Here is a 24,354-nt window from a genome sequence, read left to right as displayed (position 1 = left end):
CTATTGTAACTCTATGGCATTGAATATAACGTTTTACTTATAAAGGACATGATAAATAGTCACCTCGCTAAGTATAGCACTTACAACTTTCATAGATTTAAAAATATACTCAAGAAGATTCTGGGGGGAAAAAAACATTATCTGCTTTTGACAATTTATGCATATTAGGATGATTATAGAAAATAGGTGCAGGAGTAGGTCATTCCGCCCTTCAAGCCATTCAATATGATCATGGCTGATCATCCAAAAACAGTACCCCATTCCTGCTTTCTCCCCAAATCCCTTGATTCCCTTAGCCCTAAGAGTGCTATCTAATTCTCTCTTGAATACATCCAGTGAATTGACCTCCACTGCCTTCTGTGGCAGAGAATCCACAGATTCGCAACTCTCTGGGTGAAAAAGTTTTTCCTCATCTCAGTCCTAAATGGCCTACCCCTTATTCTTAAACTATGACCCCAGGTATTGGGAACATTTTTTCCTGCATCTACCCTGTCCAATCCCTTAAGAATTGTATCCCATCTCATCCTTCTAAATTCCAGTGAATACAAGTCATTATAGCCATTGGGATGAGTTTATGCTAATTTTGGAATACGACAATAATATGAATGAGCAGAAACTGCAAAATGTAGCCCAAATTTCAGTGCTAAATGCTAACTAGCAAATATGATTTTTTTAATTACAGTCTGCTGGTATTTGAGCAGATTTTACATTTTTTATTTATAATTTCTCTTGCATCACAATAATGCTTTTGTTTTAGACCAATAATATTACATTTTCTTTGCTTTGTCCAGAGTACAGACAAACATAGAGATCATTGGAAGTCACAGCCTTTGGACAGCAATGTAATGCTGGTACGTGGTGTTAAGGATGAGCTAAAGAGAAGTATTAGCCATGTTCGTGTTGATGTCTTCAAACTGAATTGTTACTCGTAAAATCAGGGACTATTATGGACTTGGAATAATAATACTCAGTAGAAGAAACTGCTTTTTGAAATAAAGCAAAAATCCAGGTCAGATTGGCGAGATTTTTATGATACGATAGAATATTTATCTCGGGAGGGAAATTGATCTGCCAACAGTCATAAAACACAAGATACTTGAAACATGAAATTAAAGTGATGAGTGGAAAGGATTGGGAATGGGTAAGAGTAGCAATGTTACAAAATTTTGAGATTTTAAAAATCAAGTCTGCAATTTATCCCATCAGATAAAGCATAAAAATAAGTTTAATTTGACACCTAATTCACTTTCATATCTCAAGTATTTAAAAAGTTATGGCCATTTTCATACTCGGAAATGAGCATCTTGTTCCCTATTGATTTTCTATGGACATAACAAAAAAGCTGTGATCGTGAACAGTCAAAAGCCCATAACTTTCTTAAAAATTAAGAGAACTGAATGAAATTTTCAGTTATCATAGATTGAAGCATTCTGAAACAAATATAAAATAATCTTACTTGGATGACCTGAAATTAAAGCATATAATTAGTTAGTTACCTAATTGTAGCTAATTTCAGACTTCAATTACTAGATCTAAACATCTATCCATTTCTTAATAAATGATTAACATTTTTAAATAGCCTAAATGTCCAAATAATATTCACAAATAATTCACAATAAAACATGATTTTTAAATCTCATTTACATTAATTTATAGACCAAATGGAAGGAATTTAGTGTTCAATTGCTGTAAATAAATGCCCATTTAAATCAGCTTTCCAGTGGGTCCCTGTGGAACGCGCTGGTTTAGAACGTTCACATTGCGGTAGATTTGTGCCCCCAAATGCCGAGAAAAATACTGCGGGATATAATGGGCCCAAAATGAGCTACTCGCAATATTAAACTTTGTATAAAGGGATCTTTAGAAGCCCTTTTTAATGTAAAAATATACAGTTTACCTTCAGTTGTCTGCTTTATGAGACCCTGCGGTTGCTGGTGGTCGTGGGTTTAGAGATTGATTTTTAAACTACTATAACTATTATTCAAGGCCTTTAAAACTAATAATAGCTTTTGCGACGGGGTCTTTCAGCGATTTTTCGTTAATATTTTACAAGGCTGAACATCTTCGATTGGAACAGCCTAGAGAAAATCGTGTTTTAAACCCGCCCCCTCTAAACGGCGCCAAAATCGCGCACACCCGCAGCGACAGATTTTCAGCGACGCTTCAGGTAGGCTTTGCAACATACCTAGTAAGAGGGGGGAGCGGGGGGGGGGGGAGGATAGAGGAGGGGAAGATAGAGAACGGGAAGGAGTTGTACAATTTGATAGCCACAGGGAAGAAGTATCTCCTGTGGCGTTCTGTACTGAATCTTGGTGGAACCAGTCTGATGCTGTACTCCTCAGGTTGACCAGTGTGTCATGGAGGGGATGTGCTGTATTGTCCAAGATGCCATTTTTGACATTAGCTCTGCTGAGATGCAGAATAGTCTAACTATTGTACAATGCCTGGACAAATATCTGCTGGACTTGATTGGTGAGGCTCCAACTGATACTAGGGTCTTGCATAATGATCAGGGTAGAATAGGGGCCCAGGTGTGTATAATGAACCCACAAATTGTCATGTGGGTGAACAAAGTAAAGTTCACCCATCCATAAATTTTCGGGAGATCCTCTGGTGATAATGCCTTGCCTCCAGCACTATCTGTCAATATGGTCAAATTTTTCAATGATAATTGTCTCTGATGTTCAGACACATTCAGCACTATTAAAAACAAAATAACCAATTAAAGAATTTAACATTAAAATGGAATATCCTGGAAATGCTCAACAGGTCAGTCAAGTCAAGTCAAGTTTATTTGTCACATACACATACGAGATGTGCAGTGAAATGAAAGTGGCAATGCTCGCGGACCTTTGTGCAAAAGACAAACAACCAAACAAACTATAAACACAATCATAACACACATATTCTTTTACATAATAAATAATGGAAGGAAAAACGTTCAGTAGAGTTAGTCCCTGGTGAGATAGGCGTTTACAGTCCGAATGGCCTCTGGGAAGAAACTCCTTCTCAACCTCTCCGTTCTCACCGCATGGCAACGGAGGCGTTTGCCTGACCGTAGCAGCTGGAACAGTCCGTTGCAGGGGTGGAAGGAGTCTCTCATGATATTGTTGGCTCTGGAGTTGCACCTCCTGATGTACAGTTCCTGCAGGGGGGCAAGTGAAGTTCCCATAGTGCGTTCGGCCGAACGCACTACTCTCTGCAGCGCCTTCTTGTCCTTGGCAGAGCAATTCCCAAACCAGATGGTAATGTTCCCGGACAAGATGCTTTCCACTGCCGCTGCGTAGAAGCACTGGAGGATCCTCGGACACACTCTGAATTTCCTCAATTGCCTGAGGTGGTAAAGGCGCTGCCTTGCCTTACTCACGAGTGCTGAGGCGTGTGATGCCCATGTCATATCCTCGGAGATGTGGACTCCCAGATATTTAAAACAGTTCACCCTATCCACAGGATCCCCATTTATCCTCAATGGGGTGTACGTCCTCGGATGATGTGCCCTCCTAAAGTCCATGATCAGCTCCTTTGTTTTTTTGTTCAAAAGGGAACTGCAGATGCTGGAATATCGAAGGTACACAAAATTGCTGGAGGAACTCAGCGGGTGCAGCAGCATCTATGGAGCGAAGGAAATAGGCGACGTTTCGGGCCGAAACCCTTCTTCAGACTGATGGGGGGTGGGGAAAGAAAGAAGGAAAAAGGGAGGAGGAGGAGCCCGAGGGCAGGCGGATGGGAGGGTGGGAGGAGACAGCTAGAGGGTGAAGGAAGGGGAGGGGACAGCACAGGCTAGCCAAATTGGGGGAATTCAATGTTGATGCCATAAGGGCGCAAGGACCCCAGACGGAATATGAGGTGCTGTTCCTCCAATTTCCGCTGTTGCTCACTCTGGCAATGGAGGAGACCCAGGACAGAGAGGTCGGATTGGGAATGGGAGGGGGAGTTGAAGTGCTGAGCCACCGGGAGGTCAGGTAGGTTAAGGCGGACTAAGCGGAGGTGTTCGGCGAAACGGTCGCCCAACCTACGCTTGGTCTCACCGATGCAAATTAGCTGACATCTAGAGCAGCGGATGCAGTAGATGAGGTTGGAGGAGATACAGGTGAACCTTTGTCGCACCTGGAACGACTGCTTGGGACCTTGAATGGAGTCGAGGGGGGAGGTGAAGGGACAGGTGTTGCATTTCTTGCGGTTGCAACGGAAGGTGCCCGGGGAGGGGGGGGGGCGGGTGGGAAGGGAAGAATTGACGAGGGAGTTGCGGAGGGAGCGGTCTTTGCGGAAGGCAGACATGGGGGGAGATGGGAAGATGTGGCGAGTGGTGGGGTCACGTTGGAGGTGGCGGAAATGGCGGAGGATTATGTGTTGTATTTGCCGGCTGGTGGGGTGAAAGGTGAGGACCAGAGGGACTCTGCCCTTGTTGCGTGTGCGGGGATGGGGAGAGAGAGCAGTGTTACGGGGTATGGATGAGACCCTGGTGTGAGCCTCATCTATGGTGGCGGAGGGGAATCCCCGTTCCCTGAAGAACGAGGACATTTCCGATGCCCTGGTATGAAATGTCTCATCCTGGGAACAGATGCGGCGTAGGCGGAGGAATTGGGAGTAGGGGATGGAGTCTTTACAGGGGGCAGGGTGGGAAGACGTGTAGTCCAGATAGCCATGTGAGTCAGTGGGTTTGTAATGTATGTCGGTCAGGAGTCTGTCCCCTGCGATGGAGATGGTGAGGTCAAGGAATGGTAGGGAAGTGTCGGAAATCGTCCAGGTGTATTGGAGTGCCGGATGGAAGTTGGTGGTGAAGTGGATGAAGTCAGTCAGTTGTGTGTGGGTGCAGGAGGTGGCACCAAAGCAGTCGTCAATGTAGCGGAGGTAGATGTTTTTTTGATGTTCAAGAGGAGGCTGTTATCCTGGCACCAGAGTGCTAGATCAGCCACCTCCTCCCGGTAGGTCTTCTCGTCGTTGTCTGAGATCAGGCCCACCACCACAGTGTCATCAGCAAACTTAATTATTGAGTTGGAGCTGAACCTAGCCACACAGTCATGTGTGTACAGGGAGTACAATAGGGGGCTGAGGACGCAACCCTGGGGCGATCCTGTGCTCAGGGTGAGGGACTTCGATGTATTCCCTCCCATCTTGACTACCTGGGGCCTGGCGGTGAGAAAGTCCAGGACCCAGGCACACAGGGAGGTGTTGAGTCCCAATTCCATTAGCTTCCCGGCCAGTCTGGTGGGGACTATCGTGTTGAAGGCTGAACTGTAGTCTATGAACAGCATCCTCACGTAGCCCCCCTTCTGGCTGTCCAGATGGGAGAGAGCGGTGTGCAAGACCTGGGAGCCCGGCATCGTCCGTGGATCTGTTCGGACGGTATGCGAACTGCAACGGGTCCATGTTCCGAGGGAGGAAATCTACAAACATGTAGGATTCATTAAAATAATTAAAGACTAAGAAAATACTGCAAGTACAGTTTGTTTGAAAATTACCTGCAGTCTCACATACTGCAGATGCTGGGTCCTGATACAAGATCTCAAACTGTAACGTCGACCATCTCTTTGGAGTACTGATGCAGGACCTCAACCCGAAACGTCAGCCAAAAGACAGCTTCCACGAATGCTGCTTGACCTGTTAGAGTTCTTCCAGCAGTTTGTTTCTTGCCTCCTTTAACCTTTCGTACATTTGAAGGACCTCAATTGAAATAAATGGACTTACAGATCTTGCACCAGGCGCATCTGCAACACCCTGCATTATTGATAGCTAAGTGCATACCTCACCTAAGCTTGTTTATGAAGATTAGCAATTTGGATGAAGTATTTAGGATTGTCGGACATCATTGCTGGTTTACCTGAGTATAGAGCTTTTTTAGAAAGTAAGGCAGAAGTGTGGAGGAATTGAAAATGTCCCAGTTTCACAATTTCTTCATCTGAGGCTGTCTTAAACATTTTATGTAACAAGCTGAATCGTGTCCAAGTCCCAGCCATTAATTGCACAGATGCATATGGTTTTTTGTTCCTTCAGTGCAGATATCAGCAAGAAATAACAGGGATTAATTTCCAGGCTACAACTCACCTTGTTCATTCCCCTTTGCAATCGAAGTATTTCCCTGCCTTAAATCCCTGAGTTACTAGTTAAAGCTGTTTCAAGTCAAATTTAAAGCTGTACCTAGGTAATTTAGCTCATTTTATGTAACTTGGGTTACAACACAAATGGGAATACAGTTCTCAAAAATCTATGTCTAGTTCTTTTGGAGTAAGCAATAATTGGGCAGATCTTCTGGATATAGAATTAGGTTGAAATGTTATTCCATGTAATGCTCAGCAGTGTTTACCATGCAAAATACTGTTTTTTCAGAAGCAATACATGTGATGTCCAATGCTTGCTTAAAATGTTATACAGCAGTATTTTGCTGCCATCTAGTGACAAATGAAAGGCTTCAAATGTTTGATATGTTCAATGTATTGTTTTATTTAGTCTTGAAGTCGATTTTAAACCATGTTTTACAAAAAACACTTTGCTTTTGGACGATGAAATATTTTTCCTGAATTGATTGAAATTTATTTATACTTCATAGCCATCTCTTGAAGACGAAGAGGGGTGGAAAAAATTCTGTCTTGGAGAAAAGCTGTACTTAAATTCGTCACCAGTTACTAATGAAATTGATAACCCAGGGATTGACTATGTGCAGGTAGTTTGTTTTTAAATTGTGTATTTGTAGCTATCACACATTTGTAATTTACACATTAGTTACTTCTATTCACCAGTGATCTGTTGTCAAGCAAGCCATTGTTTACCTTAAATAAACTCAGCCTCTTATAAATAGAATTGATAAAAATGTAGAGGCTGAACAATTTATTTGCACTTCTTTCAATTTCATTATAATCCAGTATTTTTATTTATGCTCTTTTTTGGTTTGGTCGCTGACATAAAACTTGCAGAGAGGAACAAGAAAACAAAGTACAGGGAAACAATTTGAATTTTAAAGCAGCAGATATTCTGAATTCATAACTAATTCTAGGAAATCTTATTGTAGTTTCAGTTAACTTGATTTGATTCAAATAATTAATAATTATCAGTGGTCATGTTTTGACCCACCTTCATTGGAATTCATTGCAGTGATTCAAAATGCTTCAGTAAACTACTGTTTTGATTGTTATCAATAACTGAATCAGTAATTCTGTCTTGATGGCATTTTTGTGCACCATTTAAGAACATTTGCAGATTTGCATGTATTCTTGGTATTTAGCATAAACTTTTGACCTAAGTGCAGACAAAAATTTACGAGGGTGTTGCCAGGATTTGAGGGCCTGAGCTATAGAAAAGGTTACCGTAGGCTCGGACTGTATTCCTGAAGTGTTGGAGGCTGAGGGATGATCTTATTGAGGTGTATAAAATCATGAGGGGGATAGATAGGGTGAATGCACAGTGTCTTCAAGTTCAAGTGAGTTTATTGTCATGTGTCCCTGATAGGACAATGAAATTCTTGCTTTGCTTCAGCACAACAGAACATAGTAGGCATTGACTACAAAACAGATCAGTGTGCCCATATACCATTATATAAATATATACACACATGAATAAATAAACTGATAACATGCAAATAACAGATAATGGGCTACTAATGTTCAGAGTTTTGTTCGAGCCAAGTTTAATAGCCTGATGGCTGTGGGGAAGTAGCTATTCCTGAACCTGGTCTTTGCAGTCTTCAGGCTCCTGTACCTTCTACCTGAAGGTAGCAAGAAGATGAGTGTGTGGCCAGGATGGTGTGGGTCCGTGATGATACTGCCAGCCTTTTTGAGGCAGCGACTGGGATAGATCCCCTCGATGGAAGGAAGGTCAGAGCCGATGATGGACTGGGCAATGTTTACTACTTTTTGTAGTCTTTTCCTCTCCAGGGCGCTCAAGTTGCCGAGCCAAGCCACGATGCAACCGGTCAGCATGCTCTCTACTGTGCACCTGTAGAAGTTAGAGAGAGTCCTCCTTGACAAACCGACACTCCGTAATCTTCTCAGGAAGTAGAGGCGCTGATGTGCTTTCTTAATAATTGCATCAGTGTTCTCGGACCAGGAAAGATCTTCAGAGATGTGAACGCCCAGGAATTTGAAGCTCTTGACCCTTTCAACCATCGACCCGTTGATATAAACGGGACTGTGGGTCTCCATCCTACTCCTTCCAAAGTCCACAATCAGTTCCTTGGTTTTGGTGGTGTTGAGGGCCAGGTTATTGTGCTGGCACCATATGGACAGTTGCTCGATCTCTCTTCCAAACTCTGACTCATCCCCATCAGTGATACATCCCACAACAGTGGTGTCGTCAGCGAACTTGATGATGAAGTTCGCACTATGATGGGCTACGCAGTCATGAGTATTGAGTGAGTACAGCAGGGGGGTGATCGCGCAGCCCTGAGGTGCTCCCGTGCTGATTGTTATTGAGTCTGACCCAGAGTAGGGGAATCAAGTTTTACGCAGAGTTGGGGAATCAAGAGCCAAGGACATTGCTTTAAGGTGAGAAGGAAACGATTTAATGGGAGGGGCAACTTTTTCACACAGTGGGTGGTGGATATATGGAACAAGCCTGCAGATGAAGTAGTTGATACAGGTACAATAACAACACTTAAAAGACATTTGGACAACTGCATGGATAGGAAAGGTTTGGAGAGATATGGACCAAATGCGGGCATATGGGACCAGTGTAGATGGGGCATCTTGGGCAGCATGGACAAATTGGGCTGAAGGGCTTGTTTCCGTGCCATCTCTATATTACTAAAAGTCTGTTCTTGACCGGTTTTGGCCATCTGTGCTGCGATTTCCGAGAGAACGCCGCCACCTACGGCCGTCATTTTTGGCCACCTTGCTCAGAGCCCCCCTCCTCCGTATGTGTGCCGAGGATTTTTCCCGTCGATGAAAAATGACACAGATATTAATGATTTTACAAAATTCCCCATTCTCTCTGCTGCCCCTGCTGGCGGCAGGGGGGAGGGACTATAAAACCAGGAAGTGGTGTGCCTCACATTCTCTTCAAGATGGAGGAAGGCAGAGGGTCACGTTTCTCTGAGCTGTGAATAACACTGAACACATGTCTACTCAAATGTAAGTGTCCTTAGTGGTTCTAAAACGCTTGCAGAATGTATCTATTGGTTCTAAAATGTTTGCAAAAAGTGTTTATTGGTTCTAAAATGTTTGCAAAAAGTGTCTCTTTTGGTTCTACAATGCTTGCAGAATGTCTTTTTTGGTTCTAAAATGTTTTTTAGGTTCTCCCCCCCTTTCCTCTCCCCCCCCCTCTCCTCTCCCCCCCTCTCCTCTCCCCCCCCCCTCTCCTCTCCCCCCCTCTCCTCTCCCCCCCCTCTCCTCTCCCCCCCCCTCTCCTCTCCCCCCCCCTCCCCTCTCCCCCCCCTCTCCTCTCCCCCCCCCTCTCCTCTCCCCCCCCCTCCTCCTCCCCCCCCTCTCCTCTCCCCCCCCTCTCCTCCCCCCCTCTCCTCTCCCCCCTCTCCTCTCCCCCCTTCCCCTCTCTCTCCCCTCTTTTTCTCTCCCCCCCTCCCCTCCATCTCCTTCCCCACCATTCCTCCCCTAACCCCCCTCCCCTCCACACACCCCTACCCCCTTCCCTCCACCCTCCCTCCCCCTCCCTGCTCCCCACCTCTCCCCCTCCCCTCTCAGCACACCCCCTCTCTCCCCTCTCTCCCCTCTCTCCCCCCTCTCCCATCTCTCTCCCCCCCCTCCTCCCCCCCCTCCTCCTCTCCATCCCCTCCCCCACCCTCCCTCCCTCCCTCCCCTAAACCCCTCCCCTCTACGCCCCTACCCTCTTCCCTCCACCCTCCCCCCTACCTCCCCCTCCCTGCTCCCCACCTCTCCCCCTCACCCCCCTCTCAGCACCCCCTCTCTCCCCCTCACTCTCACCCTCTCTCTCCTCCCCTCCTCCCCCACCTTTCCCCCCTCACCCACCCTCACTCTTCGCCTCCTCTCCACCCAACTCTCCCTCTTGCCCCTCTCTCTGTGTCTCTGTTTCTCTCTCTGTGTCTGCCCCTTCTCACTCTGCCCTCACTCTCTATCCCCGCCCCCCCCCCCCCCCCTCTCTAGGTGTGACTGCAAGTTGGGGGCTATGCGTCAGTAGATAGGGTGTTTATGGGGTAAAAGGAGCAAATTAATAATATTAATATAATATCAAGGGGGGTAATTAGCGGGGGGGGGGGGATAGTTAGTGTGTGTGTGACGCTGCATGCCGCCTCCCCCCCCCCCCCCACAACCGCACGTTGGGGGAACAGACCCAACGGGTCTGCACTTGGTCTAGTAAAATATATATATATATATATATAGATATATATATATATTCCCTGTGTTGCCTATGCAGTCTCTCTAGTTAATATTTTCCTATTACGGAATTGAGGATCTGAAGTCAGTCTGAAGAAGAGTCCCAAAACACTATCTGTCCGTTTCCTCCACAGATGGTATCGGACCCACTGGGTTCCTCCAACACTGTGTTTTGCTCAGGATTCCAATATCTGCAGTGCCTCTATGAATTCCTTATTGCATATAGAGTTTTTGACATTGTAACTAACTTGCATTGTTAAGATGTAACTGATGTTTGCACCTTCAAGGCTCTTTGCTTTATAAACACTCAGAATTATTAAGATTATTCAATATTACTCAGATTTTTACTTTTCCGATGTAGATCAAGGTTAAGTTTTAATTGTGCACGGTGATCTGTCTATCTTTCAGGTGGGATTTCCTCCCCTGTTGAGTATTGTCAGCAGAATGAGTCAGGTACCAGCATTTAATTTGTTTGAATTTGAGTTTTTTATGGCAGGAATTTAAAAAATCCATAAGACGTTTTCCATTTTACAAATTACAACTTGTTTCCAAGGCCATTTAGATATTTAAGTCAAGATATTTTAAAGTAATATTGCAGTAGACTGGCTTTTCATGAGTAGACGAATCTCAATCATATTCAACTCACGGTTTTGCTAGCTCATTAAATTTGTTCATGCTGCAGCCTAATTATATACTCAGTAAATATAGTTTAAAATTAAAAACTAATAGTATGTCTATTGCCAAGAGTTTGTCTTGTGTAAATTTTTAATGCCAATTTCAACATTTTGATCAGTATTTAAAATACTTCAGTTTTGTTGAATGTCCTAATAGGTATTATGCAAAGTACAAAATTATCTGCATTATATTTCATTCTCTTTCATCTACCTTTTTGTGCAACTGTTTTATATGAAATCATTGTTAAATCTCTTGGTTTTTTTCAGCCTACAGTATTTAACATATTGGAATACCTAATCATTTGGTTTGGAGATAAAAAATTATATCCAGAATTGGTAAGGTTCCTTGCTTCTGGTAAAGCTTAGCTATATATCTCTTAGCTATAAATAATCATGCAAGTGCCTAATTTATTCTTGTATTGAAACAATTCTTTCTCCCTTTATCATTCACCATCTACAAGTGCAACTGGCTGCCAAGTTTCCATTAGCGTGGGTGCTAAAATTTTATTTCACAATTTTAAGAACATTTTGTAGTGAAAATGTTTTCTTGATACACACAAAATCATCAAGCTAGTACAGGTGCACAACCTTTTATCCGGAGTTCCGGAAACCGAAAAGCTCCGAAAACCGGACATTTTTTCCAGGATGTCGTCTGCACACCAAAGCTCGCGTTTGGCGCCAAACTTGACCCGAAACGACCCATGGTCAACCCAGGTCTGTACTACTGTAGCGGCTGCCTCCTCCCCGGAGACACTTAACCATCTGTAAATCATTGCTTAAATGTTAGTCAGTTAGTTTGGAGGGCTTTTATGTGGAAGGGGGGGGTGAAGGGGGAAACTTTAATTCTTAGTCCCCTACCTGGTCGGAGAGGCGGGGAGCGGGCAATGCCTTACCGGGTCGCCGTGCAGTAAGCTCCGGAGCGCTGTGGCCGCGGACTCCCAACATCGCGGAGCTGGGGCTGCGGGCGTCCGGCCGCGGGCGGCGCCGGTTGTAGCTCCGACCCCGGCAACTCTACCCCTGGCTGCGCGGCGCTCCAAATCCAGCGCGGCCCGCGGCCAGACGCCCGCAGCCCCAGCTCCGCGATGTTGTGTGTCGGCGGCCACAGCGCTCCGGAGCTTACCGCACGGCGACCCGGTAAGGCATTGCCCGCTCCCCGCTGGTATCCCAGCGCTGCGACGCCGCCGACTCCCAACATCGCGGAGCTTGGTCTGCGGGCATCAGGTCGCGGGCGGTGCTGGATTTGGAGCGCCGCGCAGCCAGGGGTAGAGTTGCCGGGGTCGGAGCTCCAACCGGCGCCGCCCGCGGCCGGACGCCCGCAGCCCCCAGCTCCGCGATGTTGGGAGTCGGCGGCCACAGCGCTCCGGCGCTTACTGCACGGCGACCCGGTAAGGCATTGCCCGCTCCCCGCCTCGGTAGGGGACTAAGAATTAAAGTTTCCCCCTTCACCCCCCCCCCACATAAATCCCTCCAAACTAAGTGACTAACATTTAAGCAATGATTTACAATGATTCCCCGGTCTCCGGGGAGGAGGCAGCCGCTCCAGACTTTTCAAGCCGCCCGCGCTACCTACCTAATCTACGCTAAAAATCTTCCATTCGGAAATCCGAAAAATTCCGAAATCCGAGAAGTGTCTGGTCCCAAGGCTTTCGGATAAAAGGTTGTGCACCTGTACTTGAATTCTCCCAGCTTAGTATTCAATTTTAACTAGCCTAATGACTTTTACAATAAAGATTAAGTTGTACATTACTCCAGATGTTTATCATCTTAGTTGGGACAATGGTCTCAATTTTGTTTATAATATCCTTTTTCAAATGCATACCTTGATCCAATTTACCTTCCACTGATACTGTGGATTAATCTTAGTGGCATGCACACAGATTTACCAGGAATCTTACAGGGATGAATTATAAAGCAATTGCAAAGCATTATGCAAAGATTACATGGTGTCAACATAAAATGGAGTGAAATTTAATAATGTTTACAATTATTTATTTTTTATGCACAGGATTTTATTTCACTGTTAATATATTGAGGGCAGGTGACCACAACCCCAAATGGGTTTTGCAGTTTTATTGGAATGTGGTATGCTTCACCACAAATGGTGCCTTAGTAGTTTCGCAATCAAAGAGGAGCAAAAAAAAAATGAAATAATATGAGGGAGAAACAAATGACAGTAAAATGTAAAATCTGAACGTAAATATTGTTAGCCTTTTCCCTGTCTCCTTGTGCCTCTTATTGCTGCTAAATAACTAGATTCTGAAGCTGTCTATTTCTGTTGTTGATTTGCTTCGAGTTGGTTTCTCTTCCTAAATTCCTCAATGCTTTGATATTTTTCTCAACGGCAAAATTTTACACAGCATTCTTAATGATGATCAAACATTAGAGTCTAAGAATTACATCGATAAACTTTAGTGTTTAGTTTTATTGTCATGAGTACTAAAAGGCCTGTCCCACGGTGATTTTATTCGGCGACTGCCGGCATCATTGACTTGACGTATCAGGTCACCGAAAAAGTTGCGGCGTGATGACGTATTGACGCGCGGTGTTTCCTCAGGTGTTGCAACATTTCTTTTGTCGTCGCTGGATTTTGAAATGTTCAAAATCTTTCGGCAACTCTGATACGTCAGTCAATGATGCCGGCAGTCGCCAAAAAAATCGCCAAGTGGGACAGGCCCTTAAGGCACAGCCGTCCTTGTGCTATCCAATCAAATCAATACTATACATGAATATAATCAAGCCCAACACAAGTACAAAAGGTAGAGCTTAGAGAAAGATACTAGAGTGGCCATAAGGTCATAAGTGATAGGAGCAGAATTAAACCATTCAGCCCATCAAGTCCACTCCGCCATTTAATCATGGCTGATCTATCACTCCCTCCTAACCCCATTCTCCTGCCTTCTCCCCATAACCTCTGACACCTGTACTAATCAAGAATCTATCTATATCTGCCTTAAAATATCCATCGACTTGGCCTCCACAGCCTTCTGTGGCAAAGAATTCCACAGATTCACCACCCTCTAATTAAAGAAATTCCCCCTCATCGTCTTCCTAAAGGAACGTCGTTTAATTCTGAGTTCTATGACCTCCGGTCCTAGGCTCTCCCACTAGTGAAAACTTCCTCTCCACATCCACTCTATCCAAGCCATTCACTTTCCGATAAGTTTCAATGAGGTCACCCCCTCATCCTTCTGAACTCCAGCTAGTACAGGCCCAGTACTGTCAAACACTGATTCCTGGAATCTTTCTTGTAATAGCAATTAGTAACAGCAGCAACAGGATCGGTCCAAGTCAGCATGGATTTACGAAGGGGAAATCATGCTTGACTAATCTTCTGGAAATTTTTGAGGATGTAACTAAGAAAATGGACGTGGGAGAGCCTATGGATGTAGTGTACCTGGACTTTCAGAAAGCATTTGATAAGGTCCCACATAGGAGATTAGTGGGCAAAATTAGGGCACATGGTATTGGGGTTAGAGTGCTGACATGGATAGAAAATTGGTTGGCAGACAGGAAACAAAGAGTAGGGATTAACGGGTCCCTTTCAGAATGGCAGGTAGTAACTAGTGGGGTACCGCAAGGCTCGGTGCTGGGACCGCAGCTATTTACAATATACATCAATGACTTGGATGAAGGGATTCAAAGTAACATTAGCAAATTTGCAGATGACATAAAGCTGGGTGGCAGTGTGAACTGTGTGGAGGATGCTATGAGAATGCAGGGTGACTTGGCCAGGTTGGGTGAGTGGGCAGATGCATGGCAGATGCAGTTTAATGTGGATAAATATGAGGTTATCCACTTTGGTAGCAAAAACAGGAAGGCAGATTATTATCTAAATTTTGTCAAGTTGGGAAAAGGGGAAGTACAATGGGATCTGGGGATCCTTGTTCATCAGTCAATGAAAGTAAGCATGCAGGTACAGCAGGCAGTGGAGAAAGTGAATGGCATGTTGGCCTTCATAATAAGAGGAGTTTAATATAGGAGCAAAGAGGTCCTTCTGCAATTGTACAGGACCCTAGTGAGACCACACCTGGAGTATTGTATGCTGTTTTGGCCCCCTAATTTGAGGAAGGACATTCTTGCTATTGAGGGAGTGCAGCGTAGGTTCACAAAGTTAATTCCCGGGATGGCGGGACTGTCATATGCTGGGAGAATGGAGCGACTGGGCTTGGATACTCTGGAATTTAGAAGGATGAGAGGATATCTTATTGAAACATATAAGATTATTAAGGGTTTGGACACGCTAGAGGCAGAAAACATGTTCCCGATGTTGGGGGAGTCCAGAACCAGGGGCCACAGTTTAAGAATAAGGGGTAAGGCATTTGGAACGGAGATGAGGGAACACTTTTTCACACAGTTGTGAGTCTGTGGAATTCTCTGCCTCAGAGGCCAGTTCTCTGGATACTTTCAAGAGAGAGCTTGATAGGGCTCTTAAAGATAGCAGAGTCAGGGGATATGGGGAGAAGGCAGGAACAGGGTACTGATTGTGGATGATCAGCCATGATCACATTGAATGGCGGTGCTGGCTCGAAGGGCCGAATGGCCTACTCCTCTGGACTCTCACTAGAGCCAGCACATCCTTCCTCAGATATGATGCCCAAAATTGCTCACAATACTCCAAATGTAGCCTGACCAATGCCTATAGAGCCTCAGCATTATATCCCTGGTTTTGTATTCTAGTCCTTTGGAAAAAATGAGTACATTATTGCTTGACCTTGTCCCGGTAATGCATCCAGTTTATTTCTTGGTTTGGATATTGTATTGTAGTTAAGAATAATTAAAATATTAGACAGTTGACGTTTTATTATACATTTTTTTCCTTAGGGTAGATGGCTATATGCTTTGTTAGCCTGCATAGAAAAGCCACTACTTCCTGAGGCCCATTCTCTTATTCGACAGCTGGCTAGAAGATGTTCTGAAATTCGTGCTAAACTAGTAAGTATCTGGTGCTTTTTTTATAAGATCCATGAAAATTTCAATAGGCTGTTCAGTAATCGTTATTAAACTTAATTCTAAATGCTTTTAACTTTACTGAGCTAGATTTTAATATGATCACAGTACAAAATGTCAGCCATGTAGCAGCTGTTGCCTGGATACTGTGTGCGCCAAAACATTTTTGATTTGGGAAACAATACACACACAGTACACATACACACACACAACATGAGTTAATGATTGCCATGCAGAACGTGCATTGGCATATACAGCGCTAACTCTCACCAGAATTATGCAAAGCAGTCGGTTTATGAAGTTAATCAGACTGCACTGCTGCTTTTAAACAAGCTCTTTCAAATTGGAACCTGTGGTGGTGGCCCATCGGTAACGACGATGGCGGGTTGCGCTGTCTCAATTCTGATGAGTTCTGACATGGCTCACGAGTCCAATTTCGTGAACCGCACACTCGTGGGAAGTGGGGGTAGATGAACGTCATCACTGGCGGGTTCTGGGCGGCAGCCTTCCTCCCCTCCCTGGCTTTGGTAAGGCGCTCTATGCGGCGCTCCTCGAAGCTGCTGGCTGCTGTTCGCATTGCTGCGCGCCAGCGTGTTCTGTCGCTGGCGCAGGCTTCCAGTTGCTTGAGCGCAAGACCGCAATAGTGGAGATGCATTAACCCTGTGCATCTGTGGAAGGGTCCCACCCCAACAGTGATGTTTGAAGGGATCGTAATACTATTGTAAATTAGTTGCTTATTAATTTTTTCAGACTTTTATTTGAACTCAACTGGTATTAATCAGGGAAGGTAGTGCATCCGTGGATAACAAGGGAAATCAGGGATAGTATCAAAGCGAAGGATGATGTGTACAAATTAGCCAGAAAAAGCAGCATACCGGAGGATTGGGAGAAATTCAGAGACCAGCAGAGGAGGACAAAGGGCTTAATTAGGAAAGGAAAAATAGATTATGAAAGAAAACTGGCAGGGAACATAAAAACTGACTGCAAAAGTTTTTATAGATATGTGAAAAGAAAGAGATTAGTTAAAACAAATGTAGGTCCCTTGCAGTCAGAAACGGGTGAGTTGATCATGGGGAGCAAGGATATGGCGGACCAATTGAATAACTACTTTGGTTCCGTCTTCACTAAGGAAGACATAAATAATCTGCCGGAAATAGCAGGGGACTGCGGGTCAAAGGAGTTGGAGGAATTGAGTGAAATCCAGGTTAGCCGGGAAGTGGTGTTGGGTAAATTAAATGGATTAAAGGCCAATAAATCCCCAGGGCCAGATAGGCTGCATCCCAGAGTACTTAAGGAAGTAGCTCCAGAAATAGTGGATGCATTAGTAATAATCTTTCAAAACTCTTTAGATTCTGGAGTAGTTCCTGAGGATTGGCGGGTAGCAAACGTAACCCCACTTTTTAAGAAGGGAGGGAGAGAGAAAACGGGGAATTACAGACCAGTTAGTCTAACATCGGTGGTGGGGAAACTGCTAGAGTCAGTTATTAAAGATGGGATAGCAGCACATTTGGAAAGTGGTGAAATCATTGGACAAAGTCAGCATGGATTTACAAAAGGTAAATCATGTCTGACGAATCTTATAGAATTTTTCGAGGATGTAACTAGTAGCGTGGATAGGGGAGAACCAGTGGATGTGGTGTATCTGGAGGCTTTCGACAAGGTCCCACATAAGAGATTAGTTTACAAACTTAAAGCACACGGCATTGGGGGTTCAGTATTGATGTGGATAGAGAACTGGCTGGCAAACAGGAAGCAAAGAGTAGGAGTAAACGGGTCCTTTTCACAATGGCAGGCAGTGACTAGTGAGGTACCGCAAGGCTCAGTGCTGGGACCCCAGCTATTTACAATATATATTAATGATCTGGATGAGGGAATTGAAGTCAATATCTCCAAGTTTGCGGATGACACTAAGCTGGGGGGCAGTGTTAGCTGTGAGGAGGATGCTAGGAGACTGCAAGGTGACTTGGATAGGCTGGGTGAGTGGGCAAATGTTTGGCAGATGCAGTATAATGTGGATAAATGTGAGGTTATCCATTTTGGTGGCAAAAACAGGAAAGCAGACTATTATCTAAATGGTGGCCGACTAGGAAAAGGGGAGATGCAGCGAGACCTGGGTGTCTTGGTACACCAGTCATTGAAAGTGGGCATGCAGGTGCAGCAGGCAGTGAAGAAAGCGAATGGTATGTTAGCTTTCATAGCAAAAGGATTTGAGTATAGGAGCAGGGAGGTTCTACTGCAGTTGTACAGGGTCTTGGTGAGACCACACCTGGAGTATTGCGTACAGTTTTGGTCTCCAAATCTGAGGAAGGACATTATTGCCATAGAGGGAGTGCAGAGAAGGTTCACCAGACTGATTCCTGGGATGTCAGGACTGTCTTATGAAGAAAGACTGGATAGACTTGGTTTATACTCTCTAGAATTTAGGAGATTGAGAGGGGATCTTATAGAAACTTACAAAATTCTTAAGGGGTTGGACAGGCTAGATGCAGGAAGATTGCTCCCGATGTTGGGGAAGTCCAGGACAAGGGGTCACAGCTTAAGGATAAGGGGGAAATCCTTTAAAACCGAGATGAGAAGAACTTTTTTCACACAGAGAGTGGTGAATCTCTGGAACTCCCTGCCACAGAGGGTAGTCGAGGCCAGTTCATTGGCTATATTTAAGAGGGAGTTAGATGTGGCCCTTGTGGCTAAGGGGATCAGAGGGTATGGAGAGAAGGCAGGTACGGGATACTGAGTTGGATGATCAGCCATGATCATATTGAATGGCGGTGCAGGCTCGAAGGGCCGAATGGCCTACTCCTGCACCTAATTTCTATGTTTCTATGTTTCTATTGACTGCTTTGAATCTTTACAATTGCAAGTCAGCAGAAAGTGATGTGCTGGGGCCTAAGTGAATTTGTCTTACTTGAGAAACATATGCATAAACCTGGTGTTCATGAATATTGCTGCATTGATAGGGATTTCCTTGGAGCACAGCATCATGGGATGAATCAATAGAGGTTATGCAGAATTGGTTCAAGGAGGAGGAAGAAGGGGAACCTAGGAACCTTATACACCTTGGGTGTTCAAGCTGCACTTTTCAGCGCAAGCCTCAAAGGAATAGTGCATGAAAAGTCTGTGCATGAGTAAAATCACCTGCCTGAATTTTGACCAGATTAAAATACATCTCAGGAATATGAAACACATTGAGGGTAAAGTTTAATAATGACCGGGTGGAGCATTGTCAGTCATTGTTGTCAAGGTCGCTGTGGCCATAAACGCTGTATCAGCTCCTTCCGCCTGAAGCTCCGTACTACAGTCCATTGATTTGAGGTCGCAGATGCTCTCAAATTCAAAGATGCAGAATGCATTTTCATCTCCATTATCAGATAACTGGCTAATGCATGTGACTTTTCAGTGAGGTTCATGAAATTCATTCAACAAAAACTAAATGTACTGCTAGTTTGACATCCGACATTGCACAATAAGAAATCGGATCTGAATTTGTAATTCAGACCGTGGCCACTCATCCATTTGTCTGCTTGACGGTGGAGAATGGGAGAAGGGAGGGAGGGAGAAGGGGATGTGAGGGGATGGGGTAGTGGATAAGGGGGAGAAGAGTGGAGCGGGGAGAAGGGAGGAAGAGGGGGGAAGGGAAGAGAGAAGGGTAGGGGGAGTGGAGAGGAGGGATGGGGGCGGGAGGGGGGAAGTGGGGAGGGGAGTTCAGTCTACACTCATTGAATCCATCCCTGGTGATCGAATCTGGAAGCGGACCAATACATCCATAAATAAAACGGAATGACTCGGGCATCTTTTCATTTGCACAATTGATTTTATTGTATTAAATTTGATATATTAATGTTGAAAATCCATGCATTGAAGGAAGAATATTTTACAGCTTCAACCCTAACCGGGCATCACCCGCATGACAGTCACTGACGCTCCGCAGTCGCCCAAATGTCACCCAAGTGGGACAGGCCCTTTACTGCTGTCCAATTGAGGCTACAAGTGGAAAAGGTGGAGAGGTAGCAGCCAGGGTAAAGTTGTTGGGAGAGGGGCGGAGCAAGAATTAGCAAGCGTTAAGTGGGTACAGATGAGGTGGGGGGGGGGGGTTTGGTCAGTAGGTAGTTGGAGAACGGAAGGGTGAAGATAGCCATAGAGGCTGGGAGGTGATAAGTGAAGGACAACACGCTGCTGCTTCTGGAAGATGATAGGAAAGGAAGGTGAATAATGGAAATGCATGCCATGTGATGGCAGATGGGAACAATCAAAAGGAAGGAAGAAGGAGCAATGGGAGGGGAGGGGATTCAGTGAGAAGTGTGTGTGGGGGAGAGTTGAAATGAAACAGGAGGGGTAATGGGGAAGGGTAAGGTGGGAAGAAGAGAGAATTGGGGTAGATGGAATGAGAGAGAAAGGGACAGAGGGGGTACAAATGAATAAAATTGGATAATTCGGTGTCCATGCCATTGGATTGTAGACTACCCAAGTGGAATATGAGATGCTGTACCTCTTGTTTGCATTTGACTTCATCCTGGCAGTGGAGGAGGCAGAAGACAGACAGGTCAGGGAGGGAATGGGAAGGGACACTAAAACGATAACGAACCAGGAGATCCAGGTGGCTTCAGTGGACAGAGCATAGGTGTTCAACAAAGCAGGTGCCCGGTCTGCATTTGGTCTCACCTATGTTTAGGGGCCACAAGTTTATGCTTGATGTTTTCCAAATGGTAGAAGAGATGTGGCTAGAGTTGTAAAGTTTCACTATTACGATGAGGAGAGCAGATGGAAAAGCTGGTTATGTTTCTCCCACCTTTATTTATTAAACTGCTTTTATTAGCCCATGTGGACTGTTGTCTGTATTTCCAACAAGGATAAGTGCGCCAATCCTCGCCGGAATGTGCTGAAGCTGGCAGTCAGCATTCAAGTGTACCTAACTAGCTGCTTTATTCAACACATTCCTACTTACTGATATTTTCAGTTTTTTCATGAAAGGGAATAATTTGTGGGCCACACATACTTATTTTGTATATTATTAACATCCTATGACAAATAAGCTTCCAAAATGATGTTTACCTCACACACTCACACCCTTATAGCTGCTTAAAAATATGACTTTTTTCCCCATTTCATTTCTTCTAGGAAAATCCAGAAGATGGAGAATTGTCAGCATTGAATTTACTTATTTGTCTAGTTGCCAGGTATTGAATAACTTTACTTGGTCTCTTTATGCTTTTCGACATTCAGCTTCAAGAGTTCTTCCTTAACAGAGGGGATTTCCCATTCAAATAAATTCTGCTAGCTCTGTGGGTATAGCTCTGCTATTTTTGTGATACAATAATTACAAACATAACTTCAGGGATCTGTAATGAAATATATCTAATTAATCAAACAGAGGAGACATTGCAAAGACTTTAACTCACATTATCTTGGCTGCTGGAAGTAGCTAGGGATCCAGTAATTTTGTTGGGCAATAGTGGATGCAGTTTATTGACCTTTTACAAGCAAAGTGTTTTCTTTTCACATTCGGCATTATTGAGAATAAGGCAACAATGTAATAAGTTGTGCTGTAAATACCCCTCGATGTATAAACATTGTAGGCAATAGAATAACTTTTTTTATATTATTAATAGCAGAAAAACCCTTTTGTGATTAAGTTATCGGAATAGTTTTATGTAAACCATAGAATAGTACAGCACAGGAACAGGTCCTACAGGCTACAGCCCATTATATCTGTGCCGAACATGCCAAATTTGTTCTGCGTGCACGTGATCCTTATCACTCTATTGCCCACCCATTCACCTGCCTATCAAAAAGCCTCTGGAACACAATCATCATATCCACTACCACCACCCCATGCAGTGCATCCCAGACACCCACAAATCTCTCTATAATTAAACTTGTCCCACACGGTACCTGGATGTGGTGCCGACGGACGAGAAGTCGAAGCCAAAGAACCGAATGGAAACAAGGCCGAAACGCCAATAATTTGTATCCATTTTCAAGAGGCTAGAAACAACTCATGAGGTCCAGTACACTTGTTAGCAATCAGTGCAACTGGTTTATCCCATAGTTATTGCTCCAATGATCATTCCTCGATTCCTTTTCTTCTCCGATGTATTATTGCAATACATTTAGTATCTTTTAATATGAAGACCAGTGTAACATTTGTTCAATCTTCACCATCTTCTTCCTTACCATTATTAATCCTGCAGTCTCATCTTCTATGAGACCAGCATCTTCAGCAATTTACATCATTTCATATCTAATAAAGGTTATTTCCACTTTTTTTCTATATTATTTGCTAATTAACCCATTTATTTTCGCCATTTGTAACACCCTTCCTTTGCTACTTTATAATATTTGGCAAATTCTCCTGGCCCACCACTAATCTTAACAACATTTCTTTCTATTTGGTAACGTCCTTAACTTCCTTGGTAAGCCAGGGATGGGTCGCTCTTCTCATGAATCTTTATTTCCCAGTGGAATATATTTGGTGAGGATTAAGAAAAGTCCTCTTAAATATTTACCATTGCCCATCTACTATTATACATTTTAATCTATCTTACCAGTCTGCTTTAGCCAACTCTGCCTTCATAGTTCTGTAAAGGGGCTGTCCCACTGCGGCGACCTGATCTGCGAGATTAGAAGAGTTTGCCCTCGACTCAAACTCGCAGCATGGTCGACACGTGGTCCTAGGAGGTCCTAGGTGTGCGTGCGTGCAAAATAAGTAACCCTGGACAATTTTCATTCCTCTCAATGTTTCCCATTATAATGCTTAAGAACCTTTCTCACCTCATTTCCATAAAATGCCTTCCTTACAGTCATTTCTCATGCTTTTCATTGCCTCATCTGTCTTAGCCAATCGCCATGCAGTCTTGTCTTGCCTCCTCTCCCCAACACTTTTTTCAAAATCAAGTTTTAAGGGAGGGTCTCTCATCCTAAATGGTCCTCTTTCACAGACACTAATTGATTGGCTAAGTTCTTCCAGCCACTTTCTATTTTTTTGGTTTCCTAGTTACACAATCATGTTGTCCTAACTTTCCCCTCTGAACCCCTCTCACCACTGACAGCCCCCGTTTTTGAAGCCCATCTGCAGCCTTGTTTATATTAAAACATAAACAGAAAATGCTGGAAATACCCAGCAGTGCAGACAGTATTTTTGGAGAGAGTATAAAGTTAACGTGTCATGTCAATGATCTTCATCTTAAGTTGGAGTTCTCTTGAAAAGTGGTTAATTGTGTAATGTAGGAAACACAATTTGAACTGAACAGACAGCAATCAGTTAAAGACCGAGGTGTTTATTGCAGTTTTTGCTATAAAGGGACATCTCACAATTAACAGTTTATTTTTTAATTATTTCTCATTCAGGTATTTTCAACAGTGTGACCTTGCAGATAATGACTGATGTTAATGAAGTCTGGAATAAATACTCAGTCCATCATTTTCAACCATGTTATGCTGATAATGTATTTTGTTAGATCATTTTCTGTTTTGTTGACAGTCTTATTTAAAATCCATATGAAAGAATAATCAAAGAATAAATGCCAATTCCCAATTTTTGTAATAAACAATTTGACATGCTGGAAGTTGTCTGTTATTGCTGAAGGTTTTTACAAACTGGTTCAAAATTCAATAATTTCAGAGACATTGTGACATTGCAATGAAAAAGAAACTTGTATTTAACTTTTGTAAGTGTGCCCATGTTGTTGGCCTAATGTAATTTCTAATGCATTTCATCTTGCTTCTAATTAAATTCAAATACAGATGAAACTAGACTAAGTGGGACCCGTTGGGTCCCAGCATCACACGGGAGGGCTGGTCACCCAACGCAATATTCCACCTCTCCACCAATTCCAATATTGCTGGCCGGTGGGGGGGGGGGGGGGTGTGACGCTAGTATGGGTGTTGTGGCGCTAGTATGGGTGTTGTGAGCCGAAGGGACTGGTTTCCAGAGGGCTAGTATGGACATTGTGGGCCGAATGGATTCTTGGGCTGGCAGCTCAGTCACTCAGACCTGGCAGGCTGGCAGCTGAGAAACTGCCAGAAATTCTGCCCAAAAGAGGTGACAGACTCTGCGAGAGAGAAGGGGGAGAGGGTGGACTGAATGGATTATTGGGCTGGCAGTTCAGTCACTTATGGCTGGTGGGATAGCAGTTCACTTACTCAGGGCTGGTGGGCTGGCAGTGCAGTCATTCACGGCTGGTGGGCTGGCAGTGCAGTCACTCACGGCTGGTGGGCTGGCAGTGCAGTCACTCACGGCTGGTGGGCTGGCAGTTCACTTACTCACGGCTCGTGGGCTAGCAGTTCAGTCACTGACGGCTGGTGGGCTGGCAGTGCAGTCACTGACAGCTGGTGGGCTGGCAGTGCAGTCACTCACACCTGGTACGCTGGCAATTCACTCAGTCACCCCTGCTCCCTTCACCCTCCCACTCTGCTCCTTGCCATTCCCCTCCCCCCCCCTCACATTCAGTCCATCT

The 24,354-nt window shown here is 44.4% G+C and overlaps 1 protein-coding gene across 2 annotated transcripts in view; it reads left to right on the top strand.

Moving 5' to 3' along the window:
- Positions 1-23,560, top strand: part of gemin2 (gem nuclear organelle associated protein 2) — a 36,263-nt gene extending 12,703 nt beyond the window's left edge. The window contains exons 5-11 of one of the 2 annotated variants that reach the window (XM_033027165.1): positions 792-851; positions 6,548-6,661; positions 10,689-10,733; positions 11,222-11,290; positions 15,776-15,886; positions 21,017-21,075; positions 23,246-23,560. In XM_033027165.1, coding sequence (XP_032883056.1) covers positions 792-851; positions 6,548-6,661; positions 10,689-10,733; positions 11,222-11,290; positions 15,776-15,886; positions 21,017-21,075; positions 23,246-23,282 — 495 coding nt within the window. In that variant the 3' untranslated portion in view covers positions 23,283-23,560. The remainder of the gene's footprint in view (positions 1-791; positions 852-6,547; positions 6,662-10,688; positions 10,734-11,221; positions 11,291-15,775; positions 15,887-21,016; positions 21,076-23,245) is intronic. The other variant, XM_033027166.1, reaches the window with a different exon arrangement.
- Positions 23,561-24,354: the final 794 nt, after the last annotated feature.

The sequence above is a fragment of the Amblyraja radiata genome, chromosome 9, assembly GCF_010909765.2.
Source record: "Amblyraja radiata isolate CabotCenter1 chromosome 9, sAmbRad1.1.pri, whole genome shotgun sequence".
Classification (NCBI taxonomy): Eukaryota; Metazoa; Chordata; class Chondrichthyes; order Rajiformes; family Rajidae; genus Amblyraja; species Amblyraja radiata.
Note: the sequence above shows the minus strand (reverse complement) of the source record. Positions and strands in the feature narration are given on the sequence as shown.